Source organism: Vidua macroura, chromosome Z (assembly GCF_024509145.1).
Source record: "Vidua macroura isolate BioBank_ID:100142 chromosome Z, ASM2450914v1, whole genome shotgun sequence".
NCBI lineage: Eukaryota > Metazoa > Chordata > Aves > Passeriformes > Viduidae > Vidua > Vidua macroura.
In genome coordinates, this window is record NC_071611.1 from 44,832,421 (window position 1) to 44,856,203 (window position 23,783).

Below are 23,783 nucleotides of genomic sequence, written 5' to 3' on the forward strand. Positions count from 1 at the left end.
TTTAAAACCCAGTTTCTTTCTTTAGCAGGAAAATATCTGAAAATTCATTAAATCTTTTCAGCATTAATCATACAAATAGTTCTCACATGACTGCTCAGTTTAAATGTTTTTCACAAGGTAAGGTTTGCAAAGTCTTTTCTGACTCTAGCATGGCTGTTAGGACTCCAAGTGCATGCTTAGCTGGTATTTGAAGAATGATATTTATCTCAAAACACTTTAAAAGCTGCCATTGGGAAAGTTACCCCAGAGTCCTGTGTCTGTTTGAAAAAGTCCCCTGATACTGTCCTGTTTTAACATAATTAGTTATGAAAAGCTTGCCAAACTACATAGGGTCTATAGTCCACCTAATTTAGCAACTCATCTCCAGCAGCACGCAAAATTGGCACACTCAGAGGTGCAAGATGCTCTGTAGTAAGCAAAGTGTGTTCTGTGCTGGGGAGGTTTTTCTTTTACACCCTAGATGTTAAGTTTTACACTGTATTTCAAAACTAACGGTTTTGAAATAAGAAAACGTTCTGTAAAATCTTCTTGTAATGGCCAGAAGTTCTCTCTTGCCATGGGAAGTCAAGTAATTCCTTTTAGTCTTAAGTTCTTGACCTCCATGATATAATGAGGTTCTGCCCCATAACTGATTTATGAAAAGTACATTGGATGCTACCCTTACACAGAAATTGATACCATATGAGTGGTAACCATACTATTAAAAAATAAAAAAACATAGGAGATGGAGATCTAAGCTAAATTATAACAACACTAAAATAAAATATTAAAGCCTATCCTATTTCATTTTTCACCAGTGAGTCATACTAGTGATTTTTAGGAAGAAGCCTTATCTGAACTGAACTGTATTGGAGGAATGAATGTTAACAAATCTATGACAAAAATAATCTTTATTTAAATCTTTATTTAAGTTTGTTAATTACTTCAAAATTTATATGATAACCTATTTTAAAAGTGACACAAAATATAAGCATCTGATAGGGGGAAGTGGGGGAAAAAGAGAAAATGAAATGCATCATTGTGATACTGGAATTAGTGATATGGCGAAACAAAGGTGTGTGATGGATGTGCTGAATACTCCAGAAACCTACAGTTTATTAAGGACTGAAGTGATGAAAATTCTTGGATAAAAGCATGAAGTACAGAAGTCAAAAGGAATTTGGTATTTATTCTGATAGGAATTGCAGTAAACATTTTTATTAGTTTTGATACTTAATGTAAGAATTGGGAAGGGAGAACTGAAATCCCTATCTCAGTAGCAAGCTTGGCTAAACATGGATTTGTATGGGTTTTCATAGAGAAGTTTGATTTTAAAAAATTTACCAGATCAGTAAGTCTGACCTGTAGCAGAGCTACAGCATACCTTAGCTTTGCTTCAGAAGTTGAATCATTACTTTATAAATCAAGAACAGTACACCTGAGTATTTGACTCATCAAATGTCTTTTAATGATGGTTTAACACTCAATGCCAAACAGTTCTGTTTTCTTAACTTCTTTTCTATGATGAGTCCAGTGGTGTTCGGCATGTACGTAGGATGTTCCACCCAGGCCGGGGTTTGGGAGGCCCCCGTGCTCGTAGATCAAACATGCACTTTACTACCAGTTCCCCTGGTGGGCTTTCGTCTTCTCAGAGTTCGTATTCTCCAAGCAATAGAGAAGCCATGGATCCTATAGCTGGTAAGAGTTGTAACCACAAATTTTACTCCACTGTCCTCCTTCCACAGAGGAAGGAGAATTCAAGGTGACAGTAGCTGCTCTGCTCTGTGTTGCTATGAAGCTGCACGTACAGGCACAGCATCCCATAGAGGGAGTGAAGAGGGAAAGGGTGTTCTTACTGTCAGCATCAGAAAATAATTAGGCTGTGTCTTTAGGATTCCCAGAAATAACTTTTTTGTTCTATTTTTACCTTTGATGTGAAAATAACTTTTTTTTTTTTTTTTTTTTTTTGCAAGGAAGAAAAAATAGAGAGTGAAGACAAATCTGAAAACAAATACAGTTTTGTCTATGGGGAAATCTAAACATTTTAATGCCATGGTCTTTGACCATACCAGTATGTCAGGGAAACCTCAGAATGTCTGCCACAAATCCACCTTTACTTCAGATGCAAAGGAGACACAGTGCTCAAACTGGAGCTTGCTGCTATTAGGCTGTGACTTCTTCAGGGGGAGGTAGCTTAATGAGGCATCGCCCCTGGAAGGAGAGCTGTGGATCCACTCCTTTCTTTAATCATGGTTCCCTTTACCCACCTTCTGCTGGCTCTGGTGCTCTGCTGGCCTCTATGCCCTGATGTAATTCATTAAATTAGCTGTGGAGAAGCGAGATCAAGAGAAAAAAACAAGTTAACTGAGGTCACAGCTGAGTTTGTTCAAAGAGAGAGGATGTTCTTTAAGCTTCCAGTGCAAGACATCCTCTTTCTTTGCCAGGCAGGCTGCTTGAGCTCATTTAAAATGTGAGGTGAATGCTGAAGTTTGTTTTCAGCCTTGCAGGACCTTGCCACTTAGCAGCTTTAAATGTGGTATAAAATGTCATTCATCTGCATCTATTCTCTTTTAGTTGAAGATGTGTTCCTGCATGTAGAGCACACTGAGTTGTGTGTCCATCTTGTTCCAGGACTGTTTTGAGTTCACACCTCTTTCCAAAATACTGGTTCCCTATATTCCAAGCTTTAGATTACAGTGAGAATAAATATATCTTAATCTTGCCTGTGAGTTTAGCATGTCTGCCTTTTTACTGGAGTAGTAAATAGGAAACACCACAGTGATTTTTCTATTTAAATTTATAGCATCAGTTACTTTTCTTAATCATTTTTTCCACCCTGTGGCATTCTCTAGTAATTAAAATTTACTTTATTTTGGTGCTTCTATCAGTGTTGCTGAAAATTACTCCACCTCTCTAGTTCGTATTTTGCTTTGTTCCTTCAAAAACAGCTTGCTTTAGTATGATTACATTTTGTTAATGCAACGGAAGAAAAATTGTGATGACCTATGGAGTAAGTTTGTAATGTAGAGTAGAGGGACAGGAGGAGGATTGTCCCGTGTTTCCTCTACCATTGCATCAACTAAGCAGGTGTCTGAGATAAGTACTGCACAGGGCATAGAAGAGATTGTACAGTAACGTACTGTGCAATAACTCGCTGCTGATATTTATTATAAAAAAAAAAACTGTGAATAAAATTTGCAAGGAGCATTCCATCCTTCTGATTTGGAAGACTTAATAACAGAGAGGGTTTTCAATTGCTCAGCCTTCTGCATACTTCTGGCAGAAATAAGAATTTATACAGAATGCTTTTGATGTGAAGCAGTGATTGAATATGTCTTCTTAACTAAATTTCTTTTATTGAATTTGCTGTAGCACAGCTTCCCTCTGAGATAATTGGGAGGATAAAGCTTGTATTTTGAGGGAACATTTCTTTAAAGGAAAAAAATTCACCATCCAAAGCCAAAATATAGAAGTTTCTTAGTGGCTATTTTGGCTTGAAGTTTCAGAGATGACTGTCTTTTGCCAGGTTCTCCCTTGCAAAAGATTGGCTCTACTGTCATAAATTAGTCTTAATCTTTATGGGCATTAATCTCTCAGTCTTCTCTGAGCATTGTTGGGTTTTGATGTTAGTTGAAAAGAATGAAATTGATGCAGTGGAATTCAGGGTGTATTTATTCTGCTGTGTAATGCTCATTTAAGATCTTAAGTCATAGATGCTTTCTCTTCTCTGGCAGAGCTTTTATCCCAGCTATCAGGTGTGAGGCGTTCTGCAGGAGGACAGCTCAACTCCTCTGGCCCTTCTGCTTCTCAGTTACAGCAGCTGCAGATGCAACTGCAGTTGGAACGACAACATGCACAGGCAGCAAGACAGCAACTGGAGACTGCACGCAATGCAACCAGACGCACCAACACGATCAATGTCAACACCACTATGACACAATCTACAACAACAACCAACACATCTAACACAGAAAACAGTCAGCAGACTATCCAGAATTCCCAGTTCCTTCTGACAAGGTAATTCATTCTGTGTATTTACTTGTATTTAACTTTTAAAATTTCTGTTTAGCTTAGTTCTAGTAGAGATACAGAGCTTAATGAAGCTTGTATGTTTGGAGTCAAGCACATGCCTAGGATGGCATTAATTAACAGAATATTTACCTAGTTTAGAAATTATACTTAGACCCCAGGATTATTTAAAAGAGGATTCACTTCCTGTGTCATCCCAGTTATTCTAGAACACTGACCACTGAACTGAAATAAAAATACTTTCCACATCTCCCCTGCCACACCCTCTGCAAGCTTACTTCTGTTTGTCTGGTATTGTGAAAGAGTGTGGTAATTTTAACATTAATTAAAATTAACATACCTGAATTTGAATCAAGTGGATTTTTATATAAATTCAAAATAATGCCATGTGACATCTTTCAATCAGAAGTTCACTTGAAAACCTTAATTAAAGCATCTGCAAATGTCACAGACTGACTTTCAGAGTTGGAGTGAGCAGTTCCCTTGCCTCTATCAGAGTATGAAGTGTTCCTTAGGAGAAGTGGAATTACATTCAGTAATCCATGTGTAGTAGGCTTTACATGTGCAGTGGTGTGTTTTGTGGCCAATGTGAACTTACAAGTTGATGTAGAAACAAAGGAGTCATATAATTGCATATCCAGGAAATGGCACCAGCCCTCCCTAAAAGACTCCCTGAATAGCAGGAAACCTCCCAAACAGTTTTTGATGTTCCTCTGACTTTGGGCTCCACCGCGAATGCTGTTGCAGCAGCAGAGAAGGGGTGGGTTGTTAAAGGCATGCCTGTTGTACTGAAGTGCTGGTTGTGTTGAAGGGCAGGTAGGACTGTCCTGAAGAAGCAGTTTCTGAGCACATCTCAGCCTGTCCCTGGTGTCACCAGGGAATTGAGCTTTCATCAACTCTCTGTCTTCTTTTCCCTTATTGCTGCACAGGTTGAATGATCCGAAGATGTCAGAAGCAGAACGACAGTCAATGGAGAGCGAACGGGCAGACTGCAGCCTGTTTGTTCAGGAGCTTCTACTGTCCACCTTGATGCAGGAAGAAAGTTCCTCCTCAGATGAGGATGAGCGGGGGGAGATTGCAGATTTTGGTGCTATGGGCTGTGTAGATATTATGCCTCTAGATGTTGCTTTAGAAAACCTAAATTTAAAGGAGAGTAATAAAGGAAATGAGCCTCCTCCACCACCTCTTTGACATCCCACTTTGCAGACAATGTCCTCTGTGCTGTATTTGCCAATGAAAGTGGACAACAACTATCTTGGGTTTGTTTTGGTGATTGTAATTTCAGGTCTGTCACTCTTGTTACATTGTGTACATTCAAAAGAAAGAGAGAAAAGATATATATGATAATCATTTCCACTTAACTAATTTTTACTTCTAGCAGGTAAATGTAGGTTGCAGTGCAGAGCTGAAGGCTCTGTGTCCTGTACCTTGACATGCAAAAGGCTCTCCTAATACTCCACATTCAAACTGAAGAGGGAAAAAAAAAAGAAAAATCTCTAATGAAGCTGCTGTGTGTATTTATGAATATTAATGAATAAAAACTGCTTGGATGGTTTACCTTAACTACTGCATGACCTTTTTTGCAGCGTGCATGAGTTTTAGTGACCTTGTCATTTAAAAACTTAAATACAAGGAGTAAAACTATAAAACACAAAGCTTTCCCATTATTCAAAGGTTATGTGATGAAAAAGGTTAGCGCTGAGTAGCAGTCTGTGGCTTTTTGATAATATGTGACAGAATGACATCTTCATGTGCGGTTCCTGCACAGGATGGAAACTCTGCGGTGGGATACATTGTTGTGACTGGGGTGTGGCATATTGCTGAATGTGACCCTTAATGTTGCCCTCTCAGCCGTCACCTCAGTGTGGAGTTGAACTTCATTTTATGCATCTGTAGGAGACACAACAGTAAGGCCGTTGCTGGAAGCAATTGCAAGGGGCTTTTGTGTGCCCTGAAATCAAATGATGTTCACTTTCGTTTAAAGTTTTTCTTCGTTGTGGTTGTTAAAATTTTTTAATTGTTGAATATGTTTCATTTAGGTGTAGACAATTCATATATTCACTGTGTTTCTTAAAAAAAAAAAAAAAAAAGTTAACCTGGATCCTATTGTCTTAGTTTAAAAGCCTTTCACAGCCTCAATCATATTTTGAGTTATTTATGTATTTGCTTCATAGTTTGCAGAGACCTGGCAGTATCAGGAGAGCTTGAGGATTTGGATTCCCAGACTGTCAGTATATTACAAGAAATTCTTAATGCTAACTTTAGCACCTTTTATTTATTGTTTCCTTTGGTTATTTTTGCTGGTATAAAAAAAGTTTGAAAAAAGCCTTTTAGTTGAGTCTTGCCACCTACATGCCTATACTGTTAATCCTACTGGTTTGGAAAAAAAAAATATGGTGGTTTTGTGCATAGAAATTTCTAATAGCCCCAAAGCAAGGACAGAAGGGGTATGTTTGGTTTTGGTTTTTTTTTTTGTTTTGGTTTGTTTTTTGTTTTTTTTGGGGGGGGGGGGGCGGGGGGAGGGGTGGGTTTTTTTGTTTGGGGTTTTTTGTTGTTTGGTGTTTTCTTTTGGTTGGTTGTCTGGGTTTTTTTGGTGTGGTTTTTTTTTTTTGAATGTAAAGTTAGATTATAAAAACAAAAGTGCACACAGCTTCTGATGAAAATTTAAACTAGGCTTATATCATAATGATGTCTTTCCAGATCTCTCACCTCACCCCCCTCTCTCTTTCTCTGTATCCTCTCATCTCAGCAGCATTGTAGAGTAAACGTAATGACACATGACATTGTGGTGTTCTCACCAGAACTGTGACATGTATGCTAATCCAAAATAACATCAGGAAAAGAACAACCCCATAGACCGAGTTTAATTTTTTTTTTTTTTTAATCATGAAATCTTGATTGTTTTCATGTAGAGCAGCATTAGCTTTGGTTGGGGTTTTTTTTTTTTTTTTTTTTTTTTTTTTTTTTTTTTTTTTAGTCTCTGCAACAGAAAACTTTAAATGCAGCCTCTGGTTACCCTGAGAGTTACCCCCAGCAGGGGACTTTTTTATTGATTGTTGAAGACTTCCAAAATTTTTCAAGCTGTAGTTTTTCAAACACATCTTCTGCACATTACAATAAGACACACAGTTCAATAAAGCATTTTCAAGACTGTTGTTGAGTTGATTTTCTTTGGTTTTAATGTATTTTCCAGACACTTTTGTTCCAGAAATTTCTGTATCTGCCTTTAATTATAACTGTATCTTCCAACACAAAATCAGTTTGTGTACACATCCTGGGTGGCTTATATATGTTTTAAAACCAAATGGTTTGGCAGGTGATGAAGTACATAATCCTAAACTCTTCATAGGTAGGTGAACTGAAGGCTGCATAGACCGACATTAATTTAAAACAGGCTCTTCTCAGTGTGGTGGTGTTTTGTATTGCTTAAGGCTGGTCTCTTACATTACCCAAATTCCAGACATCACCATATTTGCTTGGAAGGGGATGCAAACTAGTGGTACACATGTTTGTTTAGAGACTGAATACATCCTGGCTTGGATTTAAAAATATCCTTGAACGTCATGTTAACTTGTACAGATCTTCAGTGGTTTGGGAGGCTGTTTGTGGGGTTTTTTCCCTACTAGAGGTTTAAAAATAACATGAAATGGCTACTAGGAGGGTATTCCAGTAGTCTGTCAAGTCCTATTTGTGGGGAAGTGTTTTTTCTTCTCTGAGTAAGCTTTGCCAAGATAGTATTTTTGGGGTATTTCCAAAATATTTATTTTCAGGGTGCTTTGGGCTGCAGTGACTACAGCCTCCATCAGCTTTGGAGGGGAATCCTGCAGGGGATTATGGCCTTTTCCATGTGAGAGAGGAAAAAAAAAAATGACAACAAAAAAACCACCCGAAAACCACACCCCAATACTCAACATGGACAACCCCCTTCCAGGAACAGGAGCCTTAGTGCTCTGCACTTGCACAGTTCCTGGAGTGCAGTGACAACTGTATTGTGACTGGGTGGTCAGAGTCATGTAAAGAAGCACTTTCAAAGGTATCAGCAAAAGCAATTTTATAACAAATTTGTGAAACTACGATTAAGTTCTCTGGCAAGGTTTGCTCTGTTACCACATCGATAAAGCACACGAACTGGATTAGAATCAATCTGGAGTGAAGCACAACAGAGACCGGGGATGCAAAAGGGTGAGGATGGAGAATGTAAGGATGCAGAAGGGCAGGGGGGACCCTCCATGGAGTCACAAGTTTCACAATGGACCCCTTGCCAAACCTACGCTTGGAATTGCTCAGTGCTTTATGTGTAAAGGATCTGGCAGCACTTAATCATTGACTGATTTAACTCTTACTGAATGATTCTGTAAGATTTACCATAACCACAACAGTAGCTTAATTTTGAATCTAAGATGGCAATATTGATGCCACACTTGCTATAAGTGTTGAAGTCAGTTTTCACACCTGCACACAGACACAACCATGTAGATATTCAAATACTCTGTGTGTGTGTGTGTGTGTGTGTGTGTGTGCATATGTACAAAGCTCCTGTTTAAAGCTCCCCCAGAGTTCAGTGAAATGCACACACGGGATGCCTTTGCATCTCTCAGTGGGCAGAGGCTTCAGCCTCGAGGAGGGGTACCAGCACAGGCTCCACTGTCAGTTTTTGATGAAGCTCTTTGAGTCCCAAACCTGTGGGTTGATGAGCACTGAGAGGCACATCCTGCTCCAAGGGACATGCTGGCACAGCCACTGGGGGCATGGGACCTCAAAGGGCCTTCCGTGGGACACCTGTTCATAGGATGGTGAGATGCTCGGATTAAGTCTTCCATCAGCTTCCATCCTGGACTCAATCGAGGTCAGTAATTTTCCTCAAAAGTCCAGTAAAAATAATATTTCACTCCATCTGGGACTCAGACAAAGGTTTCCAAGGCTATTCATTAGAAAACAGAAGATTATTGGGCAACACATTCCAGGGAACAGGGAGTGTTACTAACAGGCTGAAGGCGACCTTAATGGCGCACATGCAGGGGGAGGATGTGCCCCACCACAGGCGGGTACAAGCCACTGTGCTGTGTGTGCTGCGCTGTCCTGTCAGGCGGCAATCCCCTAATGGGGGGTTTGTATCCTGGTTCTCCCGAGCCTACTGTGTCCTTTCCTGTGCAGAGAGTGCCAGGTTCCATTCTGCTGAGGGCCGCCAAAGAGCCGTTGTTGGGGGTGGGGCAGTCAGAAAGGTATACTGCCATTCCAGTATTTTGTATGTTAAAGTGGTAGAGGAAATGGTGGAACAGTGAAGTCCCTTGAAAGCTTTTCAGAATATGTGTGGTCTGTCTGTAAGTTCTGATCTGAGTTAATAAAAGGTCTGTGTTGGTTTTTTGGAATCTTTTTAATGTTTTCGTCAAAGACAAAGAAAGGCTCTTGCACATGGTGGTGTGATAAACATTAAAAATGCACCCACCTCAAGTTTTACTTGTTCTGTCTTGATCAATTCCCTGGCACTGGGGGTTGGGGGAAGTTTCCATTCTCTGCCATTTGCTCAGATTTGGTTTCCATTTTGGCAGAGTTGAGCTCTCTATTAAGTTTATGGACAGCATAGTTTGGTGCAGAAACCAAACATCCAGATGTGTGCACAGCTGCAGCTTTGAGACACTTGTCTGTTGTGAGGGTCTAAAGGCCATTTCCTGCTACCAACAGGAAGTCCCAGAAGGCAGAGAGGCTCCACTGCCTCCCAGGGCTCTCAGACCTAAACCAGGGAGCAGTGTGTACACTCAGTGTGTGACAGTTTTCCAGTTACATCACTTAATCTGCTTTTCCCTGGCATAGCTGACCTTCACTTCCAGTCACCCTGTTTTGCCACATGGGTGCTTTGCTAGTTTGAGGCTGTGTAATTGTTTTAGCTCCTAAGGAAGAGGAAAAGGGTCTTGAGACAGGCTGATGGGCACAAGGATTTATTTGCAGTGTTTATTATACTTGATGTGCATAGTATATAGGTGCTCAAAAGTTATTTGTGGACAAAAAGAGTAGAAAAGGGGACCTGTAAGGGGAACTGTGCAGCTTCTGGAGTGTGCTTCCACCACACTTTTCAACTCAGCACTGGCTGATACCTCCTGCAACATCTAATGCAACATAAACACCCTTGTGGGTAAAAGCAGGGCCCTGCAGCTGTGGGGTGTGGAGGAGAGGTACCACTGGAAGAGAGCCTGCAGAGCTGCATCCTCCCTGCTGGGCTAGCACCTGTGGAGGGGCAGCATGAAATGTGGGGATAGGGGCACAATTCTCCCCATACCCCATATGGAGCACAAGTCATGGCCTTGAAGGAGTTGTCAGGGAGCAGAGCAGAGAGACATGGAGGCCAGGAGGAGGGATACCAATGTGGATCTCAGCATATAGTCCAAGGGTGGGAGAGCTGGGAAAGGAAAAAGATGTATAGTGAATGTTAGGTTAGGAGTGAGGGAAACAATAGGACAGGGAATGATGATCTGATTTTTCCAAGGCAGAAAATGCTACAGTCATGCCAAAGATGAAGAGGAGTGATATATGGGACTGAGGAGAAAAAGGACCACAGTGAATCACAAGCAGCTAGAAGGGAGGCTCTGGCAGCTTTCCTGCTTCCACTGTTCACTGCCTGTGGTGCAGCAGGATGCTGGCCACGACCTCTGGAGCTCTCCTTTCCTTCCCAGACAGCAAACACTTCAGCCCAGCCTGGCCTCACCCTCATAAGCTCTCCAGTCTCTATCAGGCTGGCAGTGCTGCCACCAGGGCACCCTCCTCTTTCTGATCCTATTCTTTTTAGAGAGCAGCCCCTGAAAGGCTATCAGTGTCTTTGCACATGATTCTTAAACCCAGCACCACACACAATGGTGTCCACCACACACATGAGCACACTCACGGGCTCAGTATCTCTTGCAGACTGTTGCCTTCTCTTTCACAAAGATCAGCATTTGCCCATTCTGAGACTGATCCAGGCCTCCTTCTTCCCCAGATGCCTAAGCTGTTCATCAGTGCAGGATGGAAGGACAGTTGTTCCTGTCCACATTAGCAGTGTCTCTTTCCCCCACCTTTGGTGGTATCTGTTGTGAAGCCTCCATTGGCAAGGGAAAATTTTCTTACTTCGATCTTAGCCTTGACCCTTGGAGAAACAAACCACAGCATGTACCTCAGGCAGCCGGATGGGATGTGTCCCAGCAGCAGTGAGGATGTTGTGCTTTCTGATGCACTGGTGCTGCCCACCTGCCACTCACCCTCCTTTGCAGAGCCCCAGGAAATGCAGTTCACAACCAAGTACCAAATAAAGGAGAGACAAGCATTTACATTTTATATAAGTGTTTATTTACAACTTGTTTAACAACTGTACACTCTTCTATCACCTTGGAAGCATTAGTGTATTTGACTGGGAAAAAATATTAAACTTTTTGATTCCAATTATCATTAATGAGTTTTTTTTTCATCTATATACAGGTACATATATTAATATTGCTACCATAACAATCTGGTAGTTACACAATTTGTAGATGAACTGAAATGGGAAATTAATGTTTTGACACTCTAAGAATTCATTCTTTTACAGAAAATATATCACTGGCAACATCACAAACAGTTATTACTTTGATCAACATTTAATTCAGGACTGTCAAACAAGCTGCTATTAAGAAGGTAAGAGAGTTTTCTATGCAGCACAAATGAAGTTAGTATATCAGACACATGCTGAGATCAGCTCTTAGTTGAGAGCTCACAACCACTTCATGACAGAGATGCCAGGCTAATCTAGTTAAAGTAGCCAGCTCCTTGATTGGCTCCACCTGGCATCTCCCTGTTGCATTAGTAAACTCAAACAACTTTTGTCAAGCTAAACACACTTACATATAAATGTCATCAAGGTTTGAGAACAACTGATACTTAGTCTCTAATCTGCACAGACCACTTGGAGAAATGAGGTACTGCTCAGCATCACTTTGGGACAGCTGTGGAGGCAGGTGCACAGAAAAAGCAATCCCCTCCTGCCCAGCACAGTGCCCTGATTTCAGGGATCCTGCACCCAGCCTGGCTTGGGGCAGGGTGTGGTCCCAGCCGAAGCAGCACTAGCAAAATGAAAAACATACCATGCCTTTAACACCCAACTAAAAGAAATTTTACTAGTAACACTTGCCCTGACACATAACAAGGGATCAATGGCTAGGACCTGGAAAGACACAAATCCTTCAGCTCTCGGCTGGACTCAGTCTGATGAAATGCTGCTGCCTCTGCTGCACAAGTACTTGACTCTTTATCACCAAGCCCAAGATCCTGGCTGCAGGCCACGTAAGACTTCACTGTCCCTGGCCCTGGTGGACCAGGAAAAACATATATCCCCATCTGAAGCCTTTAGGGACAGCTGTCAGCCAGAGCACCTGGTAGCTACAGTACCTGATACAGTATCCAGAAGGGAAAACACCACAGTTCTCACTGGGATCCTAGTTTTATCCTTCACTCTGCTGCCTGGCCTGCTTGAAGCACATTCCTACCTGCCCATCCCAGGCAGCACAGACCACCGTGCTCTGGTGGAGCACACGTCTATCCGTTCTCCATGTCATTCTGCACAAGGCCACAGACACTGTGGGATCAGGATCCCTGAGGAGTGGACACAATCGGGCATCTCTGTGCCTGAGGTGTGGCTCTGTCAAAGTCCACCTGACAGGCCAGGGACAAGGCAGGCACTGTGTGTGTGACCAGAAGAGACTGCAGAGACAAGTGGCACAATGCTTCTTCAGCGTGGGGGTGCTCCCACAGCAAACAAGGTAAGTTTTACCTCCACTGCCCAGGTAAGTAAAACTGTTCTTGGAGGCAGCACAGCTCATATCAATATTTTTGCCAGGATTAAGACCCGGGTGAGCAAGAATGGGGTTTCTCTATCACTGGATTTAAATCAAACTGCTTAAGGTACTCAGCATTCAGACTTTTCAGTTTTTCCAGCAAATCCTATGGCTTGAAAGCCCCTTTCCCTGTTTGTTATGTACTAACTCCTATACAATAAACCTCTTAACTTACAACACTACAACACTCCCTTGTCTTCTGAATTTTGCCGGTACTGGATGTCCAATACAAAACAAAGATACAGTAGTACAAATGTGCAGCTATTTAGGAGTATTAAATAAGCAGCTTTTTAAATTAATATAGGCAATACAAAGCATTTTGAGTTACACTGTCTACATATGGCAAATCTTATATCTAAACTTCAAAATACAAAGAAACAGCCAAGCTAGTGCAATTGGAAATTAAATAGCTAAGACTGTGACAAGAGAAAGAAAAAAAAGAAAGGAAAAAACAGTACAGGTGAAAGATAAGCAATCCAAATTATAAACTAGCAAGGACAGTCTGCATAATACTGGTGTGTAGGTGACTTTCATACTTATCTCCATTCATGGTCTTTCCTCAGATTGTTTTAACAATTGTATACAGTTTGGAAAAAAAATTTCTGAAAGAAACCAACAACACAGCTCAAACAGAGAGAGAAAAATACAACAGCCACAAACTACTGTGTATATACATATTAAGGAAGCAGGCAGTGCCTGTGAACAAAATACCACCCGGTAGTTTGCCTGGCTCGGAGATTATCAGATGAAACTTGCTTAGTTTTCTAAGGAAGATGCGACTGCCAAGCAGCAATTCATTAGTCATTTCTCCTGGTAAAACACCTCCTTCGCTTTACTTTACTTTGTTTAAAGATTCAAAGTGGATCCTTTAAGGGTGCAGGTGCTTTGAAATTTCAACAGTAACCAAAAGGCCTTTTTAGGAACTCATTAAGACTAGATTTTTATAGTTCGGTATATGAAAATGTTGCAGGAAGTCTGTGTGTTAATACTGTTAATCAGAATTAAATAAAGTGGACAGGTGGAAGTAAGATGGAGAGCTGACACTGCTCTGTCACTTTGCAGAACTCCTCCTGTTGACTTGTGAATAAAGGATTTCCTCTCTTCTAGCCTCATAGGAGACTTTTTGTGAAGAGAAAGAGTAAGGGGAAGTGGGAAATGGGAAAGCCACTCCCCAGGATGGTAAGCTTCTCTGCAAGTAGATCCCCCTTTGAAATCAGATGGCCATGAGTCTTAAGTGTAGAACTGGTTAAGTTTTGGTTATGCAGTCTGGACAGAAAAGCAAGTCATGCACTGTACAGTCCCTGTTATAATAATGCTGCAGGTCATGCAACCACATCACTGCAAATAAAAGAATAAAGAAGAAAGTTAAAAAGCAGATAACATATTACTGTTGAAAAAAACCAACCAAACAAAAAAAAACCAAAACAGAGAACAGAACAGGTCTTTTTAAAAGCAGTTAATTAGACCACCTCTGCTTAAGAGTTGTGCATATTCATGGGGAAAATACCTCTGCCAAGCAACTGTTCAAATTAACAGGAAGGTTACAGGCCAATAATTGTAAAAGCAACAAAATAGCCTTGGTCAATATCTAAGTTCAGCTGTAATTGAACTTTACACACTTCTGAGTAAAATTCTTCAGGGCACCATTCTTAACTAATAAAGCCATGGAAAGTAAGTTTACACAGCAATGAGCAAGTCTCAGGCATTCCTGCTGTCTGTGAGTACAAATTTTAAAGCAAGATAAAGTGAAAGGTGCCTACCCAATTCTGCATGTGTTTACATGCTAAAAGACAGAGTCACATCAATTGTCTTGAGCTCTGAGTGCCACTGAAAGCATTTAAATTTCATTAGAGCTCATTCTGTGCACAAGGCTCAGCATCACTGCCCCACTGCACTGGCAAGTTCTATCCCTTGCATGCAAATACAGGTTTGAATTGCCAGAAAATAATACATGTTCTTGTTAAAGTAAGCTGAGTCAGTCACCGCACAGTCAAGAGAGCACTCCACAATGCTGCAGAAGGGAATCTAAGTTTGGAAGAGAGTAGGAAAGGTTGGCACAGTTCTCCATCCTCACTGATGCTACTTTTTCCTGGCCAGTGTAACTGGAATGGAATGCTTTACTGACACAGCTACTTTCCCCAGGTAACACAGATGTCCCTACACAGCACTGGCACAGCAGTAAATGGACATCTTTGTTTTCACATTACAAAGAGCAAATTGGCTTCACCAGACTGGAATTAGAGCCTGTTTCTCCACTTCCTTCTCCCTTGTACTGCACTGGTCAAAAATGATTCTAAGAATGCTTCTTGTGATGGGATAATCCAGGTTAAATAGATAAAAAAGAGTATTTATGCTACAAGTCCTGTAGTTTGTGTATCCCTCTTTTTTTCCTTCTCATTCATTCACCTAGAATACTAACCATAATAGAAAAACAAATAGAAACAGAGAGACACATATCAAATCGAATTAAAAAATTTAACACATTCAACACATCCAAAGACCTTGAGGATGTGTATTTTGAGCAAGCACTGTCTGTTAAGCTTGCTTGGCACTTTTTGGTGCATACAGTTACACAGTTCAGGATTAATATGAAGATCACTGTAGTTGTTCTATAAAAAATAAAAAGTTCAAACTACATAAGCATGTACCTATTCTATTGTGTATAAATGAATATAATCTACTCCTTTAGTCTCATCTGGCTATTATTTAGCTCAAACTTACTACTTAGTACCACTTCAAGTGTCCTTCAAGTGTATGTTGCACACACACAGAAGTGACACTTCAGGCTTCTCTTTGAGTCAATAGTATTTTTGAGAGGTCTTGTAAACTCAGGACACTGTATTAACTTTCAAGGATGTAAAAAATCATCTGTTAGTGCCTTTTCCTGCCTAGAAATTCTTACCATGTACTAAAAATAGCTGTCTGCCAATTTCTTTATTTTAAAGCCACCTGTTGAGGTAGCAACACACAGAAGAAAACAGAAATGCAAGATGTGAGGGTAAATTCACTGAGCATAAGCTGTCACTGCATCTGCAGCATCTTAGAGACAGGTTATGCAGCAGACAATATGTCTAAGGAGGAGTGACAAAGAGAACACAAAGCAGATTATAAATTTTAAAAATGGTGGCCTTATAGTGTAATGCTTATAATTATTCCAAGACTTGACTGATACCGCTAAACAAAAGCTTTAAAAACTCTCAAAACCACTGATGCCTCCAAGAAATATGTTTATTCTCCAGCTTACTAACCTTTTGTGGCTGGGAACAATAACCTCTGCTTTACAATATTTTAAATTATATAGCTGATGTTACATTCAAATCCAAATCAAAAGTCTGATGGTCTCATTACAACTATTTTGTAACTCCATAAATACTACACCACTGGGGATTTTCTCTTAAAATTCCATCCACTTTCATGATCAGGTTAACAACATGAGCATGCTAACAAGTAACAACTGGACTTTTATATTAGCTCTTTTCTCTTCAAGTTATGTATAATCACTAGGGATTCAATTTCCATTTCCAGAATAAACTACTCTATACCTCTATACTGTAATCTACCCCAAGTGGAAATACTTTCTTTTGTAGTGTTTCAGATTTGTGCCATGCTACAGTATTTAGCAGTTCTTCACAGTGCTGACTAATGTCTGTTTATTTAACAATTAAAACAAAAACTGTTCTTTCTGAAATCACCTCATCTGATTGCAAAGGACCTCTTGAATGCAAAGCAATGAATAAAGGCAGCACTAGAGAGGAAAGACTGCCAAATTGACTTGTATTTCCCTCTACTTGCCATATTTTTCATGTTGTATGCATCAGTCTCTGAGACCCATAGCAGCAAGACAGCTGCAATAATTTTTTACCTGACAAACGGAATCTGTTTTCAGTCTGGAAATGACACCATATGCACAGGGGACTGAAGGATATGCAATTTTCCAAACTACTTTATATACACAGCAAACAGCAGCAAAGCAAACGCCTGATTTGCCACCAGAACCAACTAATGCAGAAATATGTTTCAGGATAGTCCTGCACTACCTTAGCATGGCCCAAAGGTGAAGAAGGAATCTGGACCACAGTGAAGCTGACAGCCACACCATCCTCCAGCAGATGAGGACTTCAATTACAGCAGTCAGCACAAGTTCCTATTGATCTACTGACTACCATCTGACACCAGGACAATTTGTCTGGGAAGCTGTCTTGGCTATACTGTCAGGTGCTGTTTCAATGCCCCACAGGACAGTATGATTTGTCAAGTTTCCTAGAGCCCTCCAATCAACATTGATTCATTGCCTACTTCAATGAGCTGCTGCAAAATGAACTTTAAATCCCAGTATTTTAATGAATCAAAAAAACAGAGGATGAAGCTAGCTAAGTCCTCAGTGTCTCCAAATGGTTCAACGGAGCTGGTAGCAGAGTCAAAATTTACAGGGTTTCACTGTACCAGATGCAAGAAGTCCGATGTTGTGGTGGCTGATAATGACAGCTTCTGCCTTATATACGGGTAAAACCTCTAATAGTTACTCAATTAAAATTAAAATTGAATTAAAAAGATAAAAGTCTTCTTTCTAGCTCAGTAAGCTCAGGTTCTTCTTCATTCATTTTAAAATGAAAACCAAAATGCAAAATGCTGAAAGAATGCTCTTCAGATTTTTGTACTAACTAGTTGATTGCATCTGCCTCCTCCACATTCAGACCAAAGAAATCACACTTTATTGTTAGTTATAGCCTGCCTGTATCCTGATCCTCCCTGTCAGGATCACTGACAAACTTCTGCTACTTTTCTGGACTTTTAGAGGGAAGGAGGACCGTAGGAGTAAGGCAATCCCATCAGCCATGTCAGGATATGTTCTTGATTCCTTAAGAGTGACAAACTGGATGCATGGCTAGAATCCTACCTAGAATATGATATTTGCTCCAAAAACCCTCACGACATGGAAGTATAACCTGATAGATCCTTTTAGCTATTTACTTATGCAATGCCAGATGAGGAAAATGTCTGCTAAATTTGGTTAGGAGATACTAAAGTTTATCAGTACAATCTTACTGCAAAACAGAGAGTCCACATTCTACCTAAAACACATGTGCAAAACCCCGTAGGAAGTCAGTATTGCATAGCTGACTGAGTGCAAAAATATCTCCCTCATCAATACTTGCAAAAAGTCAATATGTTGGGCAAGAATAAAAAAATCTCTATACAGTAAATAAAATTGAAATATTGTTTTGCTTCATAAGAAAAAGGAAAGTTAGCCACATTCAGGGTAGTCTTCTGCCAAATCACTAACAAGAAGAAAATCAAGTGGTGACATTAAAATACCTTACAACTACCAAATCTACAGAAAATGTCAACACATCAGGAAAATTAAACCCGCTCAAAATCATTCAGGAAGCTGTTAAGTGTATAGTCTTATATACTAGAGAACACAGGAAAGCAAAAGCTATTTGCACATGTCAAAATACCAAGGACTTTAAAATTGAAAAAAAAAACTTTTGCATTTTCTTGACAGTTTACATATACCACTTACTATTTGAGATCATAATAAAGCAGTAATAGGAATAGTCACTGTTAATTCTTTCATACACATATAAAAATGCCAGTGCTCCTTACAGAAGAGAGAGCTAACACAAATGACACTTGAACAGGACAAGATTGCCATTTGATTATTTCCAAACAGAATGAAAGGTATCTTTTAGCCATTATATATTTATTTCATTTTGAATACACAAAGTTGTATATTCCAGACCTTTTGTTGAGATGTGTTTCTTTCTTTTTTTTCTTTTACTTATAGAATTTTTCCTAGTAAGTTGCTAGGAAACTAACTACTTGGTGCTTATGAATACTTATGGGAACTTTAGAAAGGCAAAAGAAAGTGGCTGAAGTCAGAAGAGGAGAGTAGCATCTGGCTATATTTCTTTTTTCTAGGGGAATTTCTCTCCGAGGGGAGACACCTTTGCACTGTGGATGGAACACACAACCTTTACTTTAAATTACTTCAGTTTTCACAGCACTTAGAAAATACATGTTATGATCCAAGTGGTTGCTATGAAGAAAAGAGGGAACTTGAATTTTTTTTTTTTTTTCTGTAGTGTCTGATTGGATATGCTAAAAACTCAACTCTCTATAGAAGTACACGAACTGGACTGCACATCTGAACCCATCATCATCATCATTTTAGGTCAGAAACTAAGCTTCAGATCTAAACAATGAAAATATTTATCCTAAAGAAACACATTTACCTCTTATCTTTTATTGTCATTAATTAAAATCTGTCAGAAATATTATTCTGGGCAGATCCTCAGCACAGTGTCCAGAAAAGTACTCTCATGAACTCCACAGCTGTTTTACCTCTGATCTGGAGAACCTTTTCTCTTTAAGCTCAGTTGTAGGGTCTTTTTTCTGTGGTGTGTCAGGACAGGATACAGCATTGGCGTCGTAATTACCACTACAATTTTGATGTAAATAGTCTTTCTTGCCTCAGGGGAAAAAAGCATTCCTAAAAATCTTCTCAGAACTATATAATCAACTGAGAGAATTCTGCTCCATAGGTTGGGGCTTTTCCTTATAGTCTTTAATTACTCAAGGTAAGACAAATAGGGAACATACACTGGTAGCTCCCCTATATATATGTTTATTCCCTGGAGTCACTGTCTGAGCGCCTTCTTTTTCTTAATACACACTGATTACAAAGATACGTAACAAGCAAGCAAAATAATGAAGCCGAACCCTTTGAATAAAGAAGCTGTTCTTGTGAAAGAGAAGGTTTAATCATGTTCACCACTTGCATTCATCCACACACAAAGACAAAGAATGGATGTATGCAGCAAATTAAAGAAGTAAAGCAATGAAGAAAAAAGGATTGAACTCCTCTTAATTACTAATAGAAGACATAACAAATGAATTACTGGAACCAGATGTAAGAGTGCAGTACATTTTTAGGTTTTTATATTCAGCACAAATTCTGGGAAATACCAGAATTTTTGCACATTTGTAAATTCTCAAAGACAAAATAATTGTTCACTTGCCTAACAATTACTATGAACACTAATAAAGCTCAGATGCAATATGAGGTTTTTGTTGCTCTTTGATGCTATATAATGATGCTATCTATTTTTGAAGAGAACTACAGAAAACACTTCAGTGTCTTGTCTTCAAGGGAAAAGGAAAGACAGAATCACAAACAGAAGAAAAGCCAACAACCACCAAGAAGCAAAAGAAGCTATGAGAGATTGGAAAGTAAAAGCCTAAGACAAGGCTTTTAACCAGCATCTGTTCATCTCCTAACTCTCATTGGCATTAGCCTGTGATCAAACCTTTGGAGGCAAACCAAATATTAACATAATAAAAGCAATTACTTTTATTCTAGTGTGCTGATTGTGTTCAAGTTCTTTTAGATCTGCACCTAACAGCAATAAGTAATTAAATTACTAGATAAATCTGAAATAAAACTTCCCATTAAGGTTCCATCCCTTTCTTTCACAAATAGCCCTTGGCAGTTTTGTAACAGAAAAATTAGCTAGATTAAAATTAAAATGGAGCTTCAGGTATTTTTAGGTTCTTGCTCTAGGTGATATAAAATGCTGTAACCTCAAACAGGAACTTCAGATTCCCTTAGAGGAGTGGTCTTGCTCCTGTTCACATACAGCATGTGGTAATTTTAATAACTTGAAGAAATAATTAAAATTGATTGCACAACAAAATCTGTAAAAGCTATCGCACACCAACTGTAACCATCTAGATGATTACAGAAAGCACTTTGTATACAGAGCATTTTTTATCTCAGTAAGAGACAGCAGATTGAGCATATCACCCCACTGAGCTACAAAAATTGTCCACAACTTCCTTTGCACTGTTATCTTTCTGCACACAAGAAACTTGCTATGTCTCATCTCATTTTTGCAAGCCCATACCAGTCATATACTTCATAAGTACAGAAATTTTTTTAGAAAACCATTTTTTCCCAAATGTGAGGAATAAAATATAAAACTATATGTAGAATTCAGCATCTGTTTTCTGCGGGGGGGGGGGGGTGGGGTGCATCTGGAGGTGTAACAGGAACTGAAATATTTTTCAGACACATACTGAATGCATTTCTTAGCCCACATTAAAACAGATTATGCACTCAAGGATAAAACAATAGTACCTAAAAATGTTATTCACCTGTTTACTACCCTTTAATCTAGGTGTGCTTGTTTTCATTATCCATTGCTCATTCTACCCAAGTTTCAAATTAAAACAGACATTCAGATGATTGATAAATGCTAGTATCTTTTCTCTAAAGGGATTTATACAAAAAGAAATGCCTCCACTTAGAAGGGCATTAAAATCAGGTGAAAGAATAAATTTATAAACTGACTGCCTGTGCATTAGAGTCTAAACAGTCTCTAAAAAAAACCCTACATTTAAAACCAGTCTATAAATTTAAAACTGAATCACGACAAGATGTATAAATATGAAACTTCCAGCCAATACTCAGGTTCTCTGTGTCCATCCATTCTTTGACAAAAATGACAGGGAATGCATAGAATTGGTCAGGAAAAAAGCACAACTTTGTAGGAACAGAACCTAAATAGGAGGAGCCTCCACCTACTGATGACATGAAGGTTGATCAGTGGATGGAGGTATTACAACAATTAATCAGCTATGCATTAAAAAGGCAGTACAACAAATCACAGCCAGTTTCCAACAAAGTCAGCAATAAACTCACCTGAAGGCACTGGTACCATTAGTAAGGCAACAGATACAATTATACCCTGAATCAATATATTAAAAGCAAGTCTTTTAGTAGGGGATGACAACTGGAATACATTAACAATATTAATTGGGGCCTTGATCTATTATTGTTCATCCATAATCATAAAATTTTAAAACAAATGTCCTTTTTAAATGGATGATAGAGTAGCAGATTAGCACATCCTGAATACTTCTCCACCTTTTTAGAATATGTATTTAAGCAAAGGATAAAGAAGAATGGAATAAACCATTTGAAAATATTCATCTCTCCCACCAAAAGAGTAACACCAATTGATAAAGAAAAACCTGGAAAAAGATCATCCTGCTTCCCTAAATACCAAGAATAAGAGCAAACTTTGCACTTAGGAGATTAAAAAAAATCCCAATCTTTCTTTTTTGCATTGTTAAATTTTTAGTATGAAATATATTTCACAGTAATATTATAATTCAACTTTGCATTTCTGTAATGAGATTTCAGCATTTTTCTGAAGCAACAGGATAGGTGATGAAATAAAAAGCAAATTCCCTTTGAACATAAACAGTCTTATAAAGCATAACGACTCTTACAGGCATGAAGGTACCAACTGTGATAAGAAATCCACATTATCATATGGTCCACATGAGGTTTTTTTGTAAGAGATCAGGCTTCATACAAATACGACTGTTATTATACAGCACTCCTCTAGATGCTTTCAAAATTTTGGCACATTCAGAAAATGCAGAGAGAAATGAACTTCAAAAAACATAAGCAAGGGACATAACAGAGCAATGAGAAAGCATAATAAAACCCTTTCCTGAACAGTAAAATAATAGCAGTAACAAGGGAGAAAGAGAAAGGATGCTGGTTTGTTTTCCTTTAATGCTGTCAGTTGCAATAGAAGTAGCCTGGATCACAGGGCAGTTTTCTTTCTAAGGGCAAGGCTTCTCTACCTTGCTGTTGCTGGCTGGACATGACCAGGGTAAGATCTCCTTGTGCTTGTGGCTTGCCTTTGTCTAGCCAGGAAGGACTGTCCTGAGCCTGTACTAGCCAGTCTGTCTTCTGCTGCTTTTTTATGCAGAGTCATCCCCTATGGACAAAGAGAATTTCTCAGTGAATACCAATACAAAACACCTTTATTCATTTACATTTTGTTCATTACTTGTCTTCACACTGACTAAACTATTTTGAATTCCATACATAAAGCATCTTATTTTCAAGGACAAAGGTAAGGTATTGTTCCTAACACTTTGTGTGGAACTCTTCCCCTTCCCTGCTGTCATTCTCCAGGTTTAGAGTAACCACCTAAGAACTCAATATATGCTTCTCATGGCAATTGGACAATTATTTTCAAAAGGACTTCCCCCAGATCCTGGCTCCTTTCAGCATGTTGACCTAGAAAAGCACTTTTCTTCTGAAAAAAGTTTAGGTATTGTCATCATCTGTGTAAACACCAACTCCTCTGTCAGAAGCACATCTTGGGAGACAGCATGTTCTCATCAGGCAAAAACGCAATGAGGAAATTAAGAAAGCTGTGGTGGGTTGTGCAGCTGTGCATAAAAGCAGAGGCTAATTAAAGACCGATACAGACAAAGCTATCAGTGACCATCTTAGTGTACATGATAGGTCACTGAACTGTGAGTCTTACCTCAGGCTTGTCTTCTACTTGTTAGCGGGACTAATGCTATGAAAACTGGCCAAGGACAGTGGTCATTTGAAAATACCTTCAATATGTAAACAATTCAAACACTCTGCTTGAGTTTAGACTTCCTATTCATGAAGACAAGAAGGATGGGATGTAGAACACCAAGAAAAAAACTGTTCCAAAGGAATACAGAGAGGAGGAATTTGAATTCTATGATTGAGCAGAATGAAACATTAAAGTTATAGATGTCGATGAAGAGCAGTTTCAATGCAACCAACCAGTCTGCCAAAGGGAATTCTTGAACACATCTGATGTGGGTGACAACTTGTCTGGCACACAGGCCCAGCAAAAAGCAGTATGGTTGCACAGACCCTATCTTCTATCCAAACTTTTCTTTGAATAATTTAAGTGAAGGTCTTGCTGATGTTTTCACTCTTTGTATGGGGCTAAATTTGCACCCAGGTTAAAGGAATCATTTCTCAGAGCACTCCAACTGAATTGCAAATTAAGATGAATTGCTTTGATTGTGCCCCTTCATTAGAAACAACTGGAAGACTGAAAAGGAAAGTGGTGAATCAAAGTAAAT

At 39.3% G+C, this 23,783-nt stretch overlaps 2 protein-coding genes across 5 annotated transcripts in view; one reads left to right on the forward strand and one right to left on the reverse strand.

Annotated features, from left to right (window-relative positions):
- KCMF1 (potassium channel modulatory factor 1) overlaps window positions 1-5,571 on the forward strand; it is a 44,148-nt gene extending 38,577 nt beyond the window's left edge. Inside the window, 3 exon segments of the mRNA XM_054003203.1 lie at window positions 1,503-1,677; window positions 3,714-3,996; window positions 4,938-5,571. Coding sequence (XP_053859178.1) covers window positions 1,503-1,677; window positions 3,714-3,996; window positions 4,938-5,199 — 720 coding nt within the window. The 3' untranslated portion in view covers window positions 5,200-5,571.
- A 5,731-nt stretch (window positions 5,572-11,302) lies between these two features.
- Window positions 11,303-23,783, reverse strand: part of HOOK3 (hook microtubule tethering protein 3) — an 85,669-nt gene continuing 73,188 nt past the window's right edge. For 3 of the 4 annotated variants that reach the window (XM_054003188.1, XM_054003187.1, XM_054003191.1), the window contains 2 exons: window positions 22,506-22,642; window positions 11,303-14,183 (listed from right to left, as the gene is read on the reverse strand). In XM_054003188.1, the coding sequence (XP_053859163.1) occupies window positions 14,168-14,183; window positions 22,506-22,642 (153 nt within the window). In that variant the 3' untranslated portion in view covers window positions 11,303-14,167. Of the gene's footprint in view, window positions 22,643-23,783 lie in introns of all 4 variants that reach the window. The other variant, XM_054003190.1, reaches the window with a different exon arrangement.